The sequence below is a fragment of the Trachemys scripta genome, chromosome 2 (genome assembly GCF_013100865.1).
Source record: "Trachemys scripta elegans isolate TJP31775 chromosome 2, CAS_Tse_1.0, whole genome shotgun sequence".
In the NCBI taxonomy this organism is placed as follows: Eukaryota; Metazoa; Chordata; order Testudines; family Emydidae; genus Trachemys; species Trachemys scripta.
Window position 1 is genome coordinate 167501011 of NC_048299.1, and position 23473 is coordinate 167524483.

Here is a 23473-nt window from a genome sequence, read left to right on the forward strand (position 1 = left end):
GCTCTGAGTGAGTCTGGAAAGATGCTCTATGAGAGGCAAGTATCAGGGGGTAGCCGTGTTAGTCTGTATCTACAAAAACAACAAGGAGTCTGGTGGCACCTTAAAGACTAACAGATTTATTTGGGCATAAGCTTTCGTGAGTAAAAACCTCACTTCTTCGGATGCATAGAGACCGAAGAAGTGAGGTTTTTACTCACGAAAGCTTATGCCCAAATAAATCTGTTAGTCTTTAAGGTGCCACCAGACTCCTTGTTGTTTTTGTAGATACAGACTAACACGGCTACCCCCTGATACTTGCCTCTATGAAATGTGTCCTTTTAAGATACAAGTCTTGAATAGAAGGAATTAAGACTCCTCAAAATGCCATCAGACATTTTTATAATTATATCTTTCCTGAACACACTCAAGTTGAATGAGCCGGTTGCGCCTGCTGTTGACAAAAAGTTATTCTCACATAGCATTACTAACAGCTACTGATAAGCAAATGGCTAGGGAGCTTGTCCTAGCCTGGACAGTCAGAATGAGGCATGTGGTTGACTGTATAATGGTTTCATCTAAAGTGTGGATTCAACAGTGGCCATACTGGTCACAAATAGACATGGAAACATTGCCTGTAGGTCACATGCTGAGATCTGCCAGAGCAGCAGCTTGCAATGCAGGATGTGCTGACCTAATAATATGCAGATATGCAACCACTTTTTCTATTCTCTTTTGAAAATACCAGATTTGAGTCTTTACAGCATTTTAAAAAATCTTCAGTTTCAAGCTTTTTAGTGCTCCAGCCTTAGGCAAGAGGTTATTTCTAACACTGGAAATAAATATAAAACGAGAAGATCTCTATAATGCCTGCCAGGTGAACACCTTTTAAACAACAGTATTCACTTGGAAGGCCAAGAAATAAGGTAACATCAACAAAACCTCAGGGAATTATTTAAAGTAATAAGACCTTTTCCCTTCATGTCACTCTACCAAAGCAATAATGAGCTGCAATTAATATTTATTTTATACTTAAACAATATTTCCTTTTCTGTATTAGATGGATAAAAAGAAACATATTAGCATCATATGACTATCACTCAGTTATCCAAGAACTATCAAGATTCGGTGCTATTGAATCCGTGACACCTTCTGGAAGACAAACAGCTGTAGTTATATTCAAAGACATCATTTCAGCATGTAAAGCAATAAATGCTTTCCCAGCCAATGACCCAGGCAGAAGGATCCAATGTGTTTGGCATCACAAATTCATGTCTGAATACAGAATATCAGGCCACAGAAAGATAAAACTTACAAGTTAACATTTTTATTAAATTGTTTCTATACAATAATTAATACAGTAATGATCAACATCAATAAAAAGGCACAACTAGGATTTACCCCCCCAAATGAGTATTCACTTATTAAAATCCTTTCAATGAGATAAACAGATGAGCTTCAGGAGTTTGATCTTCACCAACAATAAAAATTACAGTTTTGATTTCTTCCCAAAGAAGCTCATAATAGCATTCATGCATTCGTCAGATAACCACCTTTCCCTGAGGAGTTCACACTCTTGACAGTTAACTGCATGCAGCTTCTCCTTTTCCACACCTCGTATTAACTGCTTTGACAGAGCCAAGGACTGGGAGAAGAAAAAACAAAACAAAACAAAAGCTCACAATTTGTGATGCATACCTAGTACAAGTTACGTTATTCTACACATTCCCTCAGCTCAGCATTCTGAAAAGTAGCATGTGAGAAGCACTCAGTATGCAGTATCTAAACTGAACTGTATTCCAGTTAGATTTTTAATTTAATTTGGCATTTTACAAAGGGGCCTCTGTTTTAACTGCTGCTAAGACTACTTAGTAGGGTGTGGTTTCAGGAGGAACAATACATCCATCCAGTCAATGCCCAGAATGTGTGTGGACAAACAAGTGTGAATTGGGAATTTGTTAGACTACCTGCAGCTCCAAATATAAATTGAGTTTTTATAAACTGCTGGTATGAGAGTGTCTATTATGAGACCAGCTCATTATGTTTTTCTACACATTCCAAGCAGTCAGAAAAGAGATGGACTATGGATGTAGGTTATTTTCTTTTCGGGAGAGAAATGTGTGTGCAGAGATTCAGGATTTGTTTTCTGTAGGTAGTCTGTTGGTTTGTGTAGTAATCTACTTTTGAAGGTGCTGAAGGTACCACTCCTAGGTAAGTCAGTAAAATGAATATCCCGCATGACAGCAGTTGTAGCAAACCTGTAACTATTAAATAAATAAAAAAAGCTGTTGAAACCAGTATCTCTGTAAACCCTGCAGGAGTTAGCATCCAAGGCAAATGCACATAATTTTCAAGCTCATTTAACACCTTATTTCTTAAAGGTACTTGAATGAAAAGTGATGAGCCATAAATGCAAGTGCATCTTGCCAACTTCAACCAGGATAGCCTCTGGGACAGAGGCAACTGTGACATTAATTCCTGTAGGGAAAACCATAGGAACAACCAAGCTTGAGAAGAACACTTAGGTTGAGGTTTGTTATTTTTTCAATTACCAATAAAGCCAAACCCCAAAATGGTAAGTTTGGACTCTATATAGTACCCTGTTATAGTGTCTGCTCATAAGAGAGCGGGAACTCTCTCGTTACAGGCTGTATATACACAATTTTTAAATACTAACGTTTTTGGGGAGATTTGCATAAGCTTTAAGTCTTATCCAAACTTCCTTTTCAAAAGTCCAGTCAGGGAAAACCTCAGTCACAAGTCCCTGGGCATATGCTTCCCCTGCAGTCAACTTCTTGTTAAAAAGAAGCATCTCGTTTGCCTACATGAAAGAAAACAAAAGGCTGTCAATCTAATAAAACACAAGAATTAAGAAACTAAAAAGAAAAATAGAGAAACATTAACCTCCAGTTTACAATGCTCCTTTTCATAGCAGAAAAGGAAACTTAAATATTGCCTGTTAATTTCTGTTCTCTGAAAAGGGTTTGGCCACAGGTATGCACTGAGGGATTGCATCCTAGCGCATTGTGGGTAGCTGTACAGCTGCCAGAGAATCTGGCACAGGAAGGGCCATCCCCTCTAAAATCACCCCAGATTAGCTAATGTCAAAACTAATTGTTACTTACTCAGCTATTCTAAATGCTCCAGAACAGGGACTGGCACTCTAAATTGCTAAAGAGATAATCCTTGTCTTCCTAGTGACTATAAAGTACCCATTTCCCTATGTACTGTACAAAATCGTCATAATTTATGTTGAGAAATGTTGTTAACATAAAGGCGCAATATATACCTGATATAGCTATTTAAAACTGCCAGAACTATCACTGTGGCATACCTAAACAACAGCTATTGGGAATTATGCAATTATAATAGGAAGATAAGATCTGCTCTATTTTGATTGTGTGCATTTAAGCCTTTTATTGGCTTTTTTTAATTCCTACTGCAGGCTCAGAAGAGAGAAATGCATGAGTCTGTGGATAGGAGACTAACAAATAACTCAGCCATTAACAGGTAGTAGAGAAAGGTTCTGGAATTTGTGAAAAAGCTTCCTAACAAAACTGAGGAAAGACTGAATATATAGTTTTCCCAAAGGTTCAGCAGGAGTACCTACAACTACTGCTCTCTGCCTGACAGAGGTGCTCAGCTGAGGGGTGCTTTTTAGTGCAATATCCTTCCTGACAACTTTACAGATGCCCTGGCACTGCTGGAGGAAAGATGCAAGCGTTCAGTGAAAGCTGAGAGACATGATTTGGGGGAAAAGGGGGGAGAGAGAGAAAGGTTGCATACCTTTGGCTGTGGATTTTTTTCTTTAGTTTTGATATTCAGTTTTCTCTTTATTTCAGTGCCCATGATGATACAATTTGACTACTTTCCTCATGTTTAAAAAACGAAAGTTTTATTAAGCAGAGTGCAAAGCACAATGGGGGAGTGGGCTCCATTTACACGACCCTCCCACAGTCACCCTTCTCACTCATGTAGCTGGATGGCACTACTGAGGAAAACTGGAGTTCAGTTAACCTAGGAAGAAAGCACTGAGTTAAAGTACAGACTTGTGTTCTCTTACCTTGGATAAGCCCATTATCTTTGGAAACATGTAAGAAGAACATCCTTCTGGACTCTGGCCGAGTTCACTAAATGGGGTGTGAAACGTGGCCTATTAAAGAGTAAATCCAACTTTAAAGTGAGGAATCAAACATTAAATTTGTCATTTTAAATAGAAGAAAAATACTAGAGTCTAGTTTTTATGTTAAAGTCTTGACTACAATGGAGTTGCACCAGAGATTAATTTGATCCATTACTTTTACAGGCTTTAAAACAGTTTAGTAACATGGGTGTTCACCCACACCAATCCTGAAGGGGTTAAAGGTAGGTTAGATGGGCCAACTAAACACATAGGCTGCACCTAAAGGGAAACTAGGGATCAATAAAGCTTAATTAAGGATGAAGCTCACCTGGGCAGGAACAGGTGGGGGCACTTATAAAGCTAAGAAGCGGAGAACAGAAGGGGGAGAGGGGACAAGGGGAAATTGCGTGTAATCAATCACTTTCTGACAGAAGGGAGGCTTGTCAGATTACAGAGTCCAGCAAGAAGCCAAAGGGGGAAGAAGTCATAGGGAGAAGAGGAGGCTTAGATGGGGGCAAACCCAGAGGTACCAGAGGATAGAATGAGGGAGTAGGACAGAGCCTAGGGAAGTAGTAACCAGGGCTGGGAGCAAGTAGATCATAGTGCAGAGCACAGGGTCCCTGGGCTGGCACCTGGAGTCATAGGTGCTGGAACTAGGGGTGCTACCACAACCCCTGGCTTGAAGTGGTTTCCATTACATACAGGGTTTATAGTTTGGTTCAATGGCTCTCAGCAGCCCCACTATACAAATTGTGCCAGCACCCCCGCCTGCAGTAGAGGGCAGGCCTGGGTTCCCCATCAGCCACTGGGAAAGAGGCACATAGAACAGGGGACTGCCTGGAACTGCAGAGACACAGCTTGTTCAGAGAGACACAGACAGACCTCTGCAAGGGGAGAACTAAAGTGACACCACCTAATAAGGAATCAATAATGGTATAACAAGCTCATTTACAGGAGACCCAAGGCAGGAACCAAGAGTTACAAAGGGCCTAATTCTGGCAGTGAATTTTATGCACAGAGTGCTTGCAGGACTGGACCCTAAATTTGACTACTGAAAGCCTTTCGGAAAAAAAACCACCCCTAACTAATACGTATGTGCAGCACTTTTCCATACAGAATATTTACATACATTTCCCCCAGAAGTTAAATAGTGTAAATAGCATAAAGACATGCAAAAATATCACTTCTGAACACACCAGTTCTTAATTTACAGCAATACAGATAAGTTGTCTGTAAAGGATCATGGCATTTTTTTTTTTTTTTTTTAAACATTGTAAGACTTTTTTCTCCCCACTTAAATTCTATTACACACTTGCTTCAGAGCTGAAACCTTGAACATTTTAATAAAGAAGTTATGGCAAAAGTGCACAATGTGATGTCACACAGAACCCTAAACTAGCTCCAAGTTAAAACTCATTTACAGGGTAAAAAAAGTTGAACTGCTGGATTTCACTGAGTATCTCCTATTTTAAAAACATAAATGTACATGCAAATTGAGTATGAATCTCAAATTTCTGCCAAGTTTCCAATACCGCCCTCATTGTAATAAAAGGCTGGGCACCTCTACTCTACTACAAACAGTTATACAGTGAGACAATTAAATAAGGTTTCATTTAAAAAAGACATACTGTATACTAATTTGTGCATGTAATATATCGAATCTTAGAATGATGAACTACTATCCAACAGATTGGCAGAAAAAAAAGTTTGATTGATATAAATGTTGAAGCAACAATCTGAGACTGGTACCTATTAAGAATTACTTTTTTAGCTCAGGAGGTAATAGGTTGCCTTAAAACAAAACAAAAGAAAACCAAAAAAAAAAAAAAACGTAGAGTTTTTATACCTTAGGTTTGCCTCAAATACGATGTGGATTCATTTCTCTTCCAAAACTTCTTTTCTATCTGAGTATGGACCTTCTGTACCATTAGATAATGGCAATAAATATGCCAGCCATGTAAATTTGAGTGAACATCTCTCTCATTTTATTAGCATGGAGTATCACATTCAGTTTAAAATTTATCTTCTACTCACACCAAACTTGGACACAGCTTCGAACACCATTATAGGACTCAGTTTTTGTATAATATCAAATGTGAGACGGTAACAATACATCATTTGTTCTATTTAATGTTTACCAGATTTTTGTTGGGGAAGTTCAGCAAAGGAATCTGGCAATTCAGGGTTTGCTGCCGCAGCTTCCTTGGCACAGAGAACAGTAACCCAAATAAACCGACAAAACCATAAAATTCTCCGTTCCACACAAGATGTTTAAGGGTATAGCACAGAAATAATCTCTCGTTTGAGGAATGAGAAAATGGGCCTCAAGACCAGAGACAATATTAATTCTGTAGACGCGGTAACGAATAATTTACAACAAATGAATGACAGATGCTTCCTATTTTGTGAAGTAACAATCTATATTGCATATGTATTTGGATTTTATGTCAAGCTTTAGCATAGCTCTTTGTATAGTAAATTTGGTAATCTCAGCCATCTCTGATCTGACTAAAGAAAAGCTGTCATGAGGTTTTAAATTATACATTTGGTAAAGTTAGTTTATTGTATTCCGATTCTCTAATGGCATTGGTTATAGTGGGTTAAAAATAGTCTAATTGTTAAACTCATTAGAAGCATAATTTCACATCATCTACCCTTTACTGTGCCAACATGTAATGACTTTTTTCTTCAACAGAGCTCATATCAAGTCTCATTGTTCTTGGTGGCTGTGTTCAAATTACAGGCCATATCTACATGAGAGAAATATCATGGGTATAAGAACATCAGTTTAGTTACACTAGCACAAACCCCTACTCTAGATGGGCTGCACTGATGCAAAGCTTACCTTGGTAAATTTCATTTCCACAAATGTCTAGTGTAGACAGGGATTTACAAACACAGATTGAAAATCAGCCATGCAATTTACGTACCCTGTCAGTAGCATACACAATGTCAAAGAGTCCAAGAAGAGTTACAGAGATTCCAACAGCTGGACCATTCACCACTGCAATCAATGGCTTAGGGAAATCAATAAAATGCTTGACAAAGTTCCTGGAGAGGGGAAGAGCAGAATTTGTCAGGATGACACATTAACTTTTGATGGGGAAGACCAGTCTTTTGCAAAAAAATTAAAACTATTTACATAGTCTATGTTTGTGTAATGCTGTACTATGAAATGTATGGTTTCCATCTTTCCCAATGTCCATTAACAAAGAACACAAAATCTATGTTAAAACCTACACTGCCTCTCCAGCTAGGATTCACAGGACATGTTCAGTGCTAGTTTATTAAAAGGTGAACTGCAAATCAAATAATGAAAATGCCATCCATTCCCTTCAGAAACAGGTAATAGACAAAAAACAGGTAATAGACAAGCTAAGACGGACAGGAAGCACATCGTTTAATAACTCACATTTCTCCCCAAACACCCCATTTCCATTCTTGAGATATTCATCCCTTCTTCAGCTGTTTAGCTTCTATTCTGCCATGATGACCCAGCATGCTCCAGGAGCCTCACTTCCACTTGTCGATACAGGGTCATGTAAGGGTGTTCTATTATATTCTACACAATTATTTTATATCCTGAAGGGTACAACACATGTTCGTTTTGGGGTATCAGCAGCATAATGAATACAAGGGCACCACAAGAGTAAGAGGGAGAAGGCCCAACAGAACTTGAAAGAAAAAACAAACAGGTGAAATTTTAGGTATTGTGCTGAATCCCCTACTTAGCATGATTAATGGGGGGCATTTACCACATACTGAGGTAAAAAGTTTACAAAATAGATCTGGGTCTTGTTATCTCTTGGGGGGGAAAACTGAGGTCCACAGGCCACTTGCCTAAGTGAGGACACAGTCCTGCAGCCCTTCACTTGCAGTTTATCTTTAAATATTGGATAGAAAGCAGCAGGTACCTACCTACTTTAGGGTTTTCTAGTGTGCATTATTGTAGTATCTGATGCTTTGGTCAGGAATCCAAAGCAAGAGTATTTCCCAAGTTTCCGTCCAGGGCCGGCTCTAGGCACCAGCTCAGCAAGCAGGTGCTTGGGCGGCCAAGGGGAAGGGGCGGCACGTCGGGCTTTTCGGCCGCAATCCAGCGGCGGGTCCCTCGGTCCCTCTCGGAGGGAAGGACCTGCCGCCGAATTGCCGCTGAAGAAGAAAGCGGCGTGGTGGAGCTGCCGCCGATCGCGGCTTTCCTCCCCCAACCCGCCACCTGGGGCAGCAAAAACCCTGGAGCTGGCCCTGTTTCCGTCTCAAATTTATAAGCACACAGAAGCAATGGTGAAGGTAAAAGATCTCCTAACCCTCTTTTTGCTTAAAATATGTATCAGTTTCTGCCTGTTCTAAGATATATTCCAGCCACAGTGTCATCCCACATACGTGCCCTATATTTGTCCTGCATCTTGCTGCACTGTATTATCTCCCAATCTACCTTAAGACTGTAAACTGTAATTTTTTACTATTCAGTGTATAGAGAAAAAGTATGGTATTGTAGCGAAGGCACAAGACTGGGACTCAAGAGATGTGTTCAGTTCCAGGCCTAGTCTACACTAGAAAAAGTTTGCTGGTATATCTACATGAGCAAACCCTCCTCATAGAGATGTAGCTTATATCAGCAAAAGAGTGCTCTTGCTGATATAGCTTCTACTGGTCTCCTCAACAAAATAAGCTCTATTGTAAAACTGCATCTACACTAGAGCTTTTGCCAGTACAGAAATGTCATTTTAAAAAATAAAAATCCCACAGTCATCCCTAACTGACATTACTATACTGGCAAAGATTTCTAATGTAGACCTGCCTCATTTCCTAATCTGTAAAATGTGGTTAATACTTCCTTTCTCCCACTCTTGTCTATGTACATTGTAAACTCTTTGAGATCTCTCTTACTATGTGTATGTACTACACAGCCCTACTCTTGGGTGGAGCCTGTAAACCTGAGTTAAGTCAAGTAAATAATATCCTACCCTTTACAGCAGTGTATGCACATACAATATAAAAAAAATTCTTACTCGAGTAATACGGCACCATCTTTTGCCATCTTCTCTATTCCACCGGCTGGTATATTGGTAAAGTTATTCAGGTCATTTCCACTACAGTAATAATCCCCATTTCCTGCAAACAATATAAAGACAAAAAATTCTGAATAGGCAAAATAAAGAAACTGAAGCTTTCTTCTCATGTTTAGAAGAGAAAACTTAACTTTAGACATTTAGGTTAAGTAATTAAGAAGTTGCTTCAAAGCATAAACAATTCCTTGTTAAAGGATATCTTCAACCTAAAAATATTAGTTCTGATATTTTTAACCTATTATTGTTACCAGTAATGCCTAGGAGCAGTGAAAATGAAAGTTAGGGGTAAAAATATTCAGTTTACTTTTTGCATCTGATCACGCTTTGTGAATAGCCAGTTACACTGTTTCCACTGCATAGTAAGTCAGCTTCCCCTGTCTGTATGGGTCTTTCACACAGCAACAAAGGAGAGAAAATACATTTAAAAACCAATAGGAAAATACAATTATAGATTTTTCCTCTCCCCTCAAAACTGGCAGGGGAATCTAAATTACTTAACTAAAAAACAAACAAAACCCTAAATTTCATGTTGTGTCCCTTTAAAACAAACAAAAAAAAGACAGTAATCTACAGTGAAGACTACAAAGACTAGCATCTTACAATACAAGGCTACTGAGGACACAATTTTCAAACAGGAAGGGTGTGGTTAAAAGTTACAAGACATTGACTGGATGATTCTTTCCTGTTTCTAGAACATACTATATTCTATCATGATGTCTGAAGGCTCCAATCCTGTAAACACTTAAACACATTCATAACTCTGTGCCCAAGTAGTCCTTTTAATTAATCAGTGGCATAAAGGTATGTACATAAGTATTTGCAGGTTTAAGCCCCCGCCACTTATTATGGTTCTCTGAGAATACCACCCAGATTCCACAGTGATGGGTGGCCTATAAATGCCAACAAGAACTACCTTTCTTCCTGCTTTAAGGGTAGTACGAGCAAAGTTACTAGTATTGGTACAAAACCCTGTATCTTGAATGTGTGTTGAAAAAGCAAATTTTAAAGACGGACATGACACACTCAGGGCTCACAGACCATATAAGAGAAGTTAAGATTTTTTAACTGATCACTAGAAAACATACAAGTGTCGTTTTTCTATTAGCTTATCAAGAACAGTTATTTCTACTCTGTTGATACATAAATTCTCTGTGGTAGTCACAGTTTGGTTAAAAAATAACAAAACCAAACCCCAAGAGCAACACCCCCATGCTGGAGATGCGGTATGCAAATTGTACAAATATATCAAAATTGATATTTTCCAGTATCTTTCACAACTTAGCATCTCAGAAGGATATTTAGAGGCGGAAGGAAGTGCAAATCTTATAACATTATCTTGAAAGGATTCTGCTGAGACACTTTGGAAAAAAATTAATCATGCAATTAATCACGCTGTTAAACAATAATAGAATACCATTTATTTAAATAGTTTTGGATATTTTCTACATTTTTAAACATACTGATTTCAATTACAACACAGAATACAAAGTGTACAGTGCTCACTTAATATTTATTTTTGATTACAAATATTTCCACTGTATAAAACAAAAGTAATAGTATTTTTTAATTCACCAAATACAAGTACTGTAGTGCAATCTCTTTATCATGAAAGTTGAACTTACAAATGTAGAATTATGTACAAAAAATAACTGCATTCAAAAATTAAACAATGCAAAACTTTGGAGCCTGTAAGTACACTCAGTCCTACTTCTTGTTCAGCCAATTGCTCAAACAAGTTTGCAGGAGATAATGCTGCCCGCTTCTTGCTTACAATACCACCTGAAAGTAAGAACGGGCGTTCGCATGGCACTGTTGTAGCCGGCGTCGCAAGATATTTATGTGCCAGATGGACTAAAGATTCATATATCCCTTCATGCTTCAACCACCATTCCAGAGGACACACATCCATGCTGATAACAGGTTTTGCTCAATAACCATCCAAAACAGTGCGGACTGATGCATGTTTCATCATCTGAGTCAGATGCCACCAGCAGAAGCAGGCCCTGAGCAGAAGGTAGATTTTCTTCTTTGGTGGTTTGGGTTCTGTAGTTTCCGCATTGGAGTGTTGCTCTTTTAAGACTTCTGAAAGCATATTCCACACCTCGTCCCTCTCAGATTTTGGATGGTACTTCACATTCTTAAACCTTGGGTCAAGTGCTGTAGCTATCTTTAGAAATCTCACATTGGTACCTTCTTCGCGTTTTGTCAAATCTGCAGTGAAAGTATTCTTAAAATGAACATGTGCTAGGTCCTCATCCGAGATTGCTATAACATAAAATACTGGTATATGGCAGAAAGCCGGTAAAACAGAGCAGGGGACATACAATTCTCCCCCAAGGAGTTCGATCACAAATTTAATTAACACATTATTTTTTTAAGGAGCGTCATCAGCATGGAAGCATGTCCTCTGGAATGGTGGCCGAAGCATGCAGGGGCATACAAATGTTTAGCATATCTGACACTTAAATACCTTGCAATGCAAGCTACAAAAGTGCCATGTGAATGCCTGTTCTCACTTTCAGGTGATGTTGTAAATAGGAATGGGCAGCATTATTTCTCATAAATGTAAACAAATTAGCGACTGGCTGAACAAGAAGTAGGACTGAGTGGACTTGTAGGCTCTAAAGTTTTACACTGTTGTTTTTGAATGCAGTTATGTAACAAAAACAAACTACATTTGTGAGTTGCACTTTCACCATAAAGAGATTGCACTATAGTACTTGTATGAGGTGAATTGAAAAACACTATTTCTTTTGCCATTTTTACAGTGCAAATATTTGTAATAAAAATAATAATATAAAGTGAGCACTGTAAACTTTGTATACTGTGTTGTAATTGAAATCAATATACTTGAAAATGTAGGAAAACATTCAAAAACATCCAAAATATTTAATAAATTTCAGTTGGTATTCTATTGTTTAACAGTGTGACTACAACTGTGATTAATCACGCTTAATTTTTTAAATCACGATTAATTTTTTTGAGTTAATCGCGTGAGTTAACTGCGATTAATCAACAGCCCTAGGAAAAAAGAGGAAGGAAGTGTTATTTTAGTTTCCTTGTTTACACCACAGTTCTGCCTTAGTCTGTTAATGGTTATCTAGTTCAATGGTGCACAAACTGGGAGTTCTCGGGGGGCGGGGAGGCGTGAAGAAACTTCAGCCTTTCGCTCTTTTACTAAAATATACAAATATCACTTTTCACAGCAGACTTACTAGCACCCCATTACCACCCTTACTTCTGTGCTGCTGGTGGCGGCAGCGCACCAGTGATCTGTCAACATTATATTTAGGCATAAGGTAAAATTCATCTCTTCAAAAAAAGAAAAATAAATTTTGTTGAGAAGCCCGTGAAACGTGATACCTGTTATTACAGTTATGACTGAGTCATCTTTGGCAGCTTCTTCAAGTGCTTGAATAATTTCTCTATACATCTATGTAAAAGAAGGATTAAAAAAGAACATAAGAAAAAAAAAAGTGATGTCACAAAAGAAAACCCATTTCACAATCTTTGAAATTAACCACAGTAGAGTCTTTTTGCAGTTTACAGTCTCAATTTAGGGTATGATTTAGGTCAACACTAAGAGCTTTTGAAAAAATCAAAACCTTAAAAAGCTGTTCATGCTACCAAGGTGGTTAGTTTTTGTACATCAACTCAAAGCTAAAGAACAGATTGAAATGGAAAACAAATGAGACAATGAATAGCAGCAGAAGAATTACATAAATTGTTTGAAAGAGCAGGGAAATGGAGGACACGCCAGAACTGGAGGGAAAATAAAAGTCAGCTCTCTGCTTTTGGAAACACACCACTAAGGCATTATGCTGAGGAGACAAATACCAAGAAGAAGAGCAGCTGCTGCTTTAGGCTATGATTGGGCATTAGCAAAGTATATTCTTCAAAGTTACTTCACAAAAATGTAGCTGCTCAGCGTTTGTCCACGTGCATCACTATAGCGAACTGTGGGTCTCATCTGCTCGGTGCTGAAGGTTTCGACTCCCATTGAAGCCAATGGGAGTAGAGGAAGTCAGCATCTCATAGGACTGGGCCCACAATATTTGAAAGACACTCCAAAAAGTTGTTATAAAACTTCACCACAACATGTCAGTGAAACCAGGCTTTTAACCTGATGTAAGAGAATATTTAACCCTAATGTCAATGTCTTTACCTGTGTGGTGATAGCATTTTTCTTCTCAGGGCGGTTTAGCATTATCTTAGTGATGTTGTCTGTGGTGGTAACCTGTAGGGTTTCATATCCATGTTTGCTGTCAGGAGTAGTATCTTTCACCTGGCTAGAAGACTCAGAAGAGACCAAACTTGACACAAGGTCAACATATTTCTGTCTGGCATTGTCCTGTGGTGAGGAAAACCCAAAAATATTATTAAACAATGCTGGAGTCCAGCTCAGTCTCCTCTGCTTAGTGCAATGATGAACTGAAAATAGGATTTCCTTCTCAGTGTAAATCAAACTAGAAAAATCTGTTTAAATGGAAGTTATGTTCATCAAGGTGACCAAGATGCAAATAAGGACGTTTATTGAATGAACACTTTGTATGTTTTGTGTCTCATGAGAGCAATGGCAGAGGTTTTGATGGCGTTGAGCATTGCCAGTTTGAGGGGGAAAATATCTGTTTTGAAAATCCTTATGGTAGAATATGCTAAAGGCAAGGATTGTCACTTGGTTTTCCAGATTTGGGAGAAGAGGGCTCTCAAGGTATTCTATACTGAGATACGCATTGGGACAGTCCTTCAGCAAAACAAAAATTTTATTTCAGAATGCAAGTACTAATGGAAAATAAAATGCCAGAAAAGGAGGCTAAGACACATTTTAAACAGTAAGCTACAGACATGAAAGAAAACTAAATATTTAGCTGAAACATAAAAAACAATCTGTTAACAGTGTAAAGATTAATAAGTGTAAATTCTTGGGTGTCTCACAAATTATTATCCTGAATGAAATGCTGCCTTTGAATATTAGCATAACTGCTAGAGAATCTCCATTTCTCTATATCTGAACTTCAAGAATGGATTATTCTCTAGTAATATGAGTTGTTCAGCTCATTCTACAGGGTGTAGAGAGCCCATTTTAAAACAACCATCTACAAACACCCACACACACATTTTGTAGCTTATAGTTTCATCAGAGAACTGCTTTTCTATATGCATCAGTCTTTTATTTTGATAAGATTGCCCAACAGATTTTTTTTTTTTTTTTTTTTTTTTTTTTTTTTTTTAACATCCATATGTAAAATCTGATATCTCAAATCTTTACACTTGGTAATTCGAGTTCTTTTATGGAGAGATAATAGTCTGTTCATTCTAGGGTGCAAGAACGACCCAGACTTGCTCTTCTCTCACTCTAACAGATGTCTTGAGAATAAACATTTAATTACAAGTGGTAACCTTCCAAACAGAAAGATTTACCAATAACAATGATCAGGGCATAAGACTGGTCAGCTAGCTCAAAAACAAACAAAAAACCCACCTTCTCTCTTCCCTTTTCACCTCCCACTTCCAAGTGATTTGGAAAACTTCTTCCTAATGATAGGTGGAGCTCAAAAGTTTCAATTCACAGAAGTACTAAAATTTCTGGATGCTTATTGAAAGGCTTCTTGATCTAGAAATTGTACTGCAATCTCATGACAGACCCTCTATGTTTCTGGCAGAAACCAGTAAGTGTGGAGACACAGGAAAAATTGAGGGGAGGGAAATTTAAACCAATGAGTTCCAAAATGGTTTCAGTTCAGTTCTAATTTTGCATACACTGGTTTACCTCATCTTTATGCCCCCATACCCAAAGTTAAAGTTTTTTGTTTTCCCCTGTAATTGCTGATCACAGCATTAGCACCCAAAGAGCAAGGAGTTGCATTCTTTACATTGATTTAGTCATTTGATCTCACAGAGAGCTATGAAAACATCACCACTGAACTTGGATTTCTCAGGAAAGAATAATTATCCAACATGTTCTTTATAAATTCAATTATATGTAATTTGGGGCCAATTTTTAAAAGAATGTAAAAGCCCAGCCTCCCTTTTGGGCAGGATACATTAAATTGAAAAGATTTGAACCTACATTTTTAAGCCTATAAATGAATTGCTGTCACAAATCTTAGTACTTGCATCTTAACTACCTCTCTTGTGGCTGCAATTAGGTAAATAAACCGTAGGAGCATATTTTACAAGCACAAATTGTGGCCAAAAAAGAAAGGCTACTCTGTTGAAAACTTGGCTCTTAAGTCTAATCAATGGCAAAAAAGTATATTAATATATGATATTAACATAGGTTGGTTGTATGTTGTCCCCTTTCAGAATATTGAGTTAAGCAAAATTCAAAGTCTGAAAACCAGGAAATGCAGAGTTAAGGTTGCACACACCACCTTAACTTTGCCCTCTTTCAGCAATGCCCCAGTTCGCCCCATTAACACATATACTTTTACTTTGCCAACCCCAGAGGCGCTGCAATGTACAAGCTCTTCACCTCCTCTTGCAACCCATTCACTCTCACCCTCACCCTCAAGATTCCATCTAACACTATTAAAAGGTAGACAAGGGGGGAAAAGGGTCCTCCTCCTCCATTTTCCCTAACTCCCAAGGTCTCTCCCCTCCCCTACAAACCATCCCCATTTATCCACCTCCCACGCTACACCCCAAAACCCCTCTCCCTTTATTCCACCACTCCTCCACCCTCCTAATGTCCATCTCTTCCCAGGAAACATTCACACATTTAGTTTTCCCCCACAAAGACTGATTACATTCCCCCAAAATAAAATTGCCACCCAGGAGTCACAAATTGTAGCAGCCTCCAGCCACTCCGTCATAATCCTTTTAAGTTAATCACACACCCCTACCTATCCTTAGTTATGTTAACTGAAGGATGTTCACAGCCATCAAGCCCACTGACACTGTGCCGACCTAACTACATTGACACTGACTCTGCATCTCTCGTGGAGGTAGAGTTATTAAGTCGATGTAGTTAGTGAATTACGTTGGCAGGAGCTAAATATTAGTGTAGACACTTACAGAGTTAGGTCAACATAAACTGCCTTGTGTGGACGAACTGTAGTGTAGAGCAGGGCTCAGTTTAACAGTACAAGCCAGCAGAAGGAAACTGGGTTTTTTGGGGGGGGTTGTAACTTGGGAACCTTTTAGTTAAATGACCCCATGGTTGGACCACTAACGCCCCCCTGAGGCACATCAAATTTCAATGCAATGCAAGTAACTGTTTGGATTTTAGAACACTTGAAAGAGTTGAGCTTTAAAGCATATAAAATGGTGGGAAAAGGAAACTCTTGCCATTTTTCTGTACTGGAATATGCACACTAAAAAAAATTTACATTTTCTTAAATACCATGCACTACCTTGGGTAAAACTTGACAGATGAAGACTATTTTGACCCATATCACATCAGTAGTTTGATCTCTAGCGCCACACAAAAAAGCCCATCTAGAAACTTTTTGAAAAATGGCTAGTTCTGGGGAGAGGGGGCTTCTCTCTCTCTGTAATCCCTAGCTGAAATGACCCAAAAATTGGGTCATTAACCCTATCCAGGCACTCTCCTGATAAACACCAAATTTAAAAGAAATCCAAATACGTATGTCAATTTTAAAGGCCTTAGAAAGGTTGACCTTTAATCAGAAACTGTGATGCAACCTTAACTATAGTAGTGCTGCTGCTGTGATGTCCAGTTTTGCCATTGATAACTGATTGGTGGCTGCTGCTATGCCTGGTTCAGTTTTGGTTGTTGCTGATTTGTGCTCTGCCTGGCCCATCTTGATTTGCACTAGTTTGTCTCTTATGGCCTGGTCTTCGTGCCTTGTCACCTTAGCATGAATCTTATCGGCACCCGGGGTGGTTTTATGTTGCTGCAAAGGAGGAGTGTGCAGACTGATAGCTGCAGATTTGGGCTTGGTGCTGCATGAATGAACTCCTTCCAATGTTGCTGCTTCAGCCCAGAAAACATGGCCAATGGTTCTACTGCTGGATGAGCTGGGTCAGATATAGGCCAAGCAACAGCCAGTGCATGCTCACATGCTTCAATATCTTACAGACTTCCACACTGCACAGCTTGACACAAGATTAACTCCTGGGGACATTTCGTGCTGTTGTTGAAATAACAGAAGATGTCAATTAGGAGCTCACCATGAGTAAGGCTGTGTGTCTGTCATGGAGGTCATGGATTCCGTGACTTTCTGTGGCCTCCATGACATTTGCAGCAGCTGGCTCCAGGGCTGCCCCAGCACTCGGGCAGCCCCTGGGCCAGCAGCAGCAGCACTTTGGGTGTGGGAAGGGGCTCAGGGCTGGGGTAGGAGATTGAGTGCGGGGCTGCAGTTCCCAGCCAATGGGAGCTGCGGAGCTAGCGCTTATGGCGGGGGGGCAGCACGCAGAGCCCCCCAGCCTTCCCTCCTCCTAGGTGCTGCAGGGACATGCCAGCCGCTTCCGGGGAGCTGTGCAACCCTATCCTCCCCCCCCCAGCAACAGCAGGGTCCCAGGCCACGCGCTGCCGCCCGCCCTTCCACCAGCATCAGCGGACCTCCGCTCGCCTCCCCCACATACCAGTGGGCCTCCACCCCCCCCCCCCCCCCCAGCACCAGCGGCCCCCAGAGTACCCCCGGCCCAAGTTTTAGTCAGGGGTATATAGTACAAGTTATGGACAAGTTACGGGCCATGAATTTTTGTTTACTGCCCGTGACCTGTCCATGACTTTTACTAAAAATACCTGTGACTAAAACATAGCCTTAATCATGATATTTTGCACTTCTCTCAGATATTGCACTTCTCTCAGCTGTGATGTGCACAAGGTGAAGTGGGCAGCCCACAAGAGAGATGTTTCTCTTGAATAAACACTGCAACACCCTTGCGCTCGCCCATCATGACAGAAGCACTGTCACATCAAAAGCCAAGCGGTTTGACCATGGGATTTTCCTGGCATCCATATCTGAATTCAGAAGATGATCTCTTTGATAATGGCTGTCTTTGTGCGAATACATACGTATCTCCTGGTGATTTCCAAATCAGGAAAAGCAGTTTTCAGCAGCTTTGAGACATGACTGCTCACCACAACTGGCAAATTATGCTCAGCGATGAAGCCCGTTACTAACACTTCAGCGCAGATCACATTCTTGTTGATGTCTGCAGTAAAGAACTGCTTTATCTGCATGCTGCTGGCTGGTGTTTTTGCTGTCTCAACATGCTTTTTCACACAATGCAAATTTTCACATTTTTACAACAGCCATGCATGATGGATATGTCCATGTGACATAGTTGACAGTACACCCAATTTTCCACTCTCTCTCAATAGCTTAATCACTTCAAATTTGGTTGTATAGTCCATTTTGAACTTCGGAAACCATTCCACTTAGGGCTTTTCTGGCATATTTGTCTCATTTTTATCACCCACATCAGCCATTTTTATCAACAATGGCTGCTAGTGAACTCTGGGGCAAATGGAGTGTAGCAAAAAAGGAGTCATGCCTGCTTGCTCCCACGGCACTCCTTTCACTAGAGGTGCAACCAGAATTTTCATAAGGAGGTCACCTGAGAGGCCTGCACATGTGTATCGAGTTCCCCCTTTGCATAGCTAGGGCCTCTCCCCCCTCCACACTGAGAAACCGGGACCAGCTGGCATGCTCTAAAAAGTTATCTAGAGCACGTTAATATAGTCCAGCAGGGTCTACATGGGGCAGTTAGAGCACGCCACACATCTTGTAGCATGGGTTCTACAACCAGCGCCACAAACCCCATTCAAAATTGCTGGGGCTTCCTTTCTATCAGACCCTCACCGTGCAGTCTGCGCATGTGCCACGGGGGAGAAGAATGACCCCCATGGCCACCACACTATTTGCTGCATTTGTTGGACTTGAACGGTTGCAAGTGACACAAAAGTCATCGATTTGAGGCCTGAATTTATAAATACACGTAAAAATCAGGAGATTATGGAAAATAAGGGAGGGCTGGCATTTCTGCTATTGAGCTGGCCAGTTTCACAATCAGGAACTAGATCTGCTAAATACATTAATGTGGCTAGGAAGAAGCAGTCAGGCCTATGGCAGCATAGTGCAAAGACCTAACTATAGTTTGTACAAGGCAGCTCAGCCTTCAGTGTATTGATGCGGCTACCCCACTCAGACAATGCACAAAGAGCCATTACTTTCTCGCACTGTGAACATCACTATGTATGATTACTGTTCTGAAGTACTGCAGTCTGTAAACATTGCTTATTAACTGGAAGTCCTTTTAAAAAAAATAGTGCATAGTGAAGACTGATCAACAATTCATGATATGAGAATCAGAACATAAGAAATAGCAATAATATAGAGCTACCACAGCATAATCAATATGAAAGAAGGAAATCATTACCCCTCTGACAATGATTAGTTAAGCGATGTTAGCTATATTATTGCTAAGCTAAGTGAAGAAAATTTTTTTCTGATGCAGCAGTTTGTCCATTAGAACTAGCAGAAGTTGTTTCAGGAAAGTCCAAATTTTGCCAACTGACACAACTTAGGGAGAAGATATTTGGCTCTTAAAAGTACAGTTTTACTCTGAAAAGTGACTCTAAAATGGCATGGCAGGAAACATTTTTATTCTCTCTCAATAGATTTCATATATAAAAGTGTGCTTAGTTTAAAAATAAAAATATATAGTTCTATCAGCTTTGCAAACTCATCCTAGGGCTCTGGTAATCTACCTGCATTAGTTTGCAAGGCTTACAGTTAGAAGAACCATATTTTAACTTATAAACTAAGATTCCATATCAAAAAATATTCTATTGAGACAGAATAAAAATGGGATACAACTAGGCTGTTTTTTAGAGTCACTTTTCACAGTCTTTTAGCTGATAAATTCCCTATTTCATGTGATAAGTTACCAACATCCATGAAATGAGCATTCCCGATGGAAGATTTCTTCCTCTTTTAAAGAAAGAGATAGAAACTAGCTTAATTCCACTTGTAAAGTCCACAAAGTAGGCCCAAATTTGTTGCTGGGGTAGTGTTGTTTTATCAGCTAAAACCAAATTAGACATTAGTCTAAGGATCCTCGCCTTTAACTTCCTTATGACAACACCCAATTCATCCACATATACGTTAGCCAGGAGGCCTGGGTAAGACTAGCATTTGGAACAAGTCATTTTCCGTCCTTGATCAGCTGATAGAACATTCTATAGAACTAAGGCTTTTTATCTCTTCCTGGAATACCAGAAGCGCATGTGCACTCTCTCTCTCTCTTTTTTTTATATCTATTCAACAACTAAGAGAGACACAGGGAGGCAGACACCCTTGTTCTCCCGCACACACACACACACACACACTCAGGGGATTAATCTGTAGGGCAATGAAAAGTGCTATAAAGCCCATTTCATTTTTTTACATTTTAGCATTTCTTTAAAAAAACGACAATTAGAATGGCACTTTTAAAAGCAAGCAAACAAACCTTCCTTGAATAAGTAATTACACCTAAAAAACTCTTGTAGACAAACATTTCCATCAACTGTTGGTAACACTTTACACCAAGTTTACAAAGCAAAAATATAAAACCAAAATATTTTAGAAGTTTGTAAGACAGTGCAGAATATGCTGATGTCTGAAACAGACTTTCAACTAACACGCAATAACACACTAACCCTTCACTAATCAGTATCAAATATCTGGTTGGTAAATGATGTGATGAATTGAAAGCAATGCTATATTCACCTTAGACAAACTGCCAAGTGAACTCCATGCATCCCATTTGGCCTTCTTGACAAAGTCAAGCATACCAGGCTTTGGAGAACTGCAGGGACCCTCGGTAGCCTGTATAAAGGATGGAATAAACTCATGTAAGCTTTCAAGTAAGTTAAAATTTCTCAACCAGCAGGCTGGGGGCAAAGAACACAACCACTATCAATCATTATATGATCATGGCACAGCTCTGAAAACAAACGAGTATGCTCCAAAGAAAGGAGTACTGTAAAATCACTATGTCTCTATTAAGTCTTTTAAGTATTTAAGATAAGCATGCAACTTCTCAGGAACCCAATCTCAATATTGTACAGACACTCCAACCATTTTAATTAAATAAAAAACCCCATGTTTTTAAAAGGTGTATTTGTGTATACAGTTTACAAAAATATCATTGCACGAGATCAATCTTTCTTTAAGAAAGGCACATTACCTATACAGGGAGAGAAATATTTAAACCCCAGCTTACTAATGTCAGCTGTTACTGACAACAACATGTAAGGGTCTATCTTTAAAAAGTGTGTGTTCTTGAATTTTATTAAAAAAACAATTAGTTCCTTCAATACAACAAGATATGGCCCAGACTAACCCCGCACCCCAGATTAATCTTTCCCCCCATACACTTCAGACCAGTGGTTTTCAACCTTTCACAGACCCCTTAGACAAAGTTTCAGATCCCAGAAAAGGCATTCAATTTTTCTGATCAAAAGGATGTGAATACCTCCATCTGCAGGTCAAAACCTGCAAGTGTTGTTGTTACCATAGAAGCCCAGTTTAACACTTAAAAAAAAAAAAAAAGAAAAAAAAAAAAGGAGGTTGAAAACCACTGCTTCATACCATTACAAAGAGATTACTTTAGGACAGGCCCTCTGTCACGTTGTCCACTTTAAGCCTTAGTAATAAATACAATGGGTTGAAACCCAAGTTCCCTCTAAGCTGCTCGACTGTGCAGCAGCCTTTCAAGTACCATACAGGCACTCAGGGTTGCGGCGGGGAGGGGCAAAGGAGCCTCTCCCACAGCTCCAGCCCGGATCTGCCGTGGCCGGGGAGAGATGCTCTCCCATGGCTTCAGTCCCAGAGCTGCTGCAGCCGGAGAGAGGCACTTCTTCCACCTAGTCCAGGTGCCGCAGCGATGAGAGAGGACTGGGGGGGAGGCGGGGGGAGAAAAGAGTCTTCTCTCCCCACCGCGGCCCCGGGGCAGCCTGTACCTCAAGCCCCTCATCCCTGGCCTCAGCCCAGAGCCTGCACCCCCAGCTGGAGCCCTCACTCACCCGCAACCCAACCCTCTGCCACAGCCCTGAACCCCCTCCCGTACCCTGGACCCCTTATCCCTGGCCCCACCCTTGAGCCTGCACCCCCAGCTGGAGTCCTCACTCCCTGTACCCCAGCCCTGAGCCCAATCCCACACTCCAAACCTGTCAGCCCCACCCCCATTGCACATCACCTCCATATTGGTGCACATAACAAAATTCATTCCACACATGCATGGGAAAAATTAGAGGGAACATTGGTTGAAACTGTAATCAATCATTTTACACAAACTAAGTGGTGGATTAATTTTTTACCTCAGAAAAAAATTCTGTAGGAATATAGGACCTGTACACACTGCTGAAAGGGAGTGAATTGAATTCTATTTCTTCTTGTGCATTAACAATTCCACACATACTCCCAGTCCAAATCAGGTACACCTCACACCAGTCTGAAGGTAATGGAATAGTACAGGTGTCACTGAGGGCATAATATGACTCACAAACCTAACCAGTTACTGGTGATTATTCATGAGGTGAGAAGAACTCAGCTTGACTCTCAGAGCTCAGGCAGAGTTGGCAGAGCTGTCATTTATTAAAAAACAATTAAAAAGCATTTCTGAAATGCAATGAAGTTGCTCAGACACAAAATGTACAACCCTATAATGCCTTTTAAGAAGAATTCTTTTACAGTCACTTTTCAGACTATAGCCACAATTTAAACAAAAATTGTCTGACCTACCTGTTTAAACAATGCGTAGAGCTTCAACTTTACTTCATTACCAGGGTCCTCCTTCAAAAGCTTCAGCTGATCTTTAGCCTTTTCAAAAACTTCCTGACTGACTCGCATGGTAGCTCCAGTCGTATGCAGCTGAATTACAGGAAAACAGACAGCATGCACTGTCCTACTATAAGGAAAACAAATATCCATTTATAGCTAGCTGTTTAGTCTGCTGTAACTATAAAAGTTGTTTTTCAAGATGTTTAATAAAAACAACAAGGAGTCTGGTGGCACCTTAAAGACTAACAGATTTATTTGGGCATAAGCTTTCGTGAGTAAAAACCTCACTTCTTCGGGTGCATCCGAAGAAGTGAGGTTTTTACTCACGAAAGCTCATGCCCAAATAAATCTGTTAGTCTTTAAGGTGCCACCGGACTCCTTGTTGTTTTTATATCATCAGAGTGTTTAGTGAACATTAAATAATGAATCTTTATAATACTCCTCTGTGATATGTAAATATCACCTCCTTATTACAGGTGGGGAAATTGAAACAGAGAGGTTAAGTGATTTGCTAAAGGCTATAGAAGAAGTCAGTGTCAGAGATGAGTTTAGAACTTTGGACT

General features: G+C 39.9%; 2 protein-coding genes across 4 annotated transcripts in view; one reads left to right on the forward strand and one right to left on the reverse strand.

Moving 5' to 3' along the window:
- Positions 1-1336, forward strand: part of C2H6orf201 (chromosome 2 C6orf201 homolog) — a gene marked incomplete at its 5' end in the record, with an annotated part of 9845 nt that extends 8509 nt beyond the window's left edge. Inside the window, one exon of the mRNA XM_034759554.1 lies at positions 1037-1336. Within this exon, the coding sequence (XP_034615445.1) occupies positions 1037-1298 (262 nt within the window). The remainder of the gene's footprint in view (positions 1-1036) is intronic.
- Positions 1284-23473, reverse strand: part of ECI2 (enoyl-CoA delta isomerase 2) — a 45303-nt gene continuing 23113 nt past the window's right edge. For 2 of the 3 annotated variants that reach the window (XM_034762252.1, XM_034762251.1), the window contains 9 exons: positions 22872-23037; positions 20856-20954; positions 13334-13519; positions 12532-12601; positions 9109-9211; positions 7030-7150; positions 4040-4129; positions 2654-2797; positions 1284-1621 (listed from right to left, as the gene is read on the reverse strand). In XM_034762252.1, the coding sequence (XP_034618143.1) occupies positions 1466-1621; positions 2654-2797; positions 4040-4129; positions 7030-7150; positions 9109-9211; positions 12532-12601; positions 13334-13519; positions 20856-20954; positions 22872-23037 (1135 nt within the window). In that variant the 3' untranslated portion in view covers positions 1284-1465. The remainder of the gene's footprint in view (positions 1622-2653; positions 2798-4039; positions 4130-7029; positions 7151-9108; positions 9212-12531; positions 12602-13333; positions 13520-20855; positions 20955-22871; positions 23038-23473) is intronic. The other variant, XM_034762253.1, reaches the window with a different exon arrangement.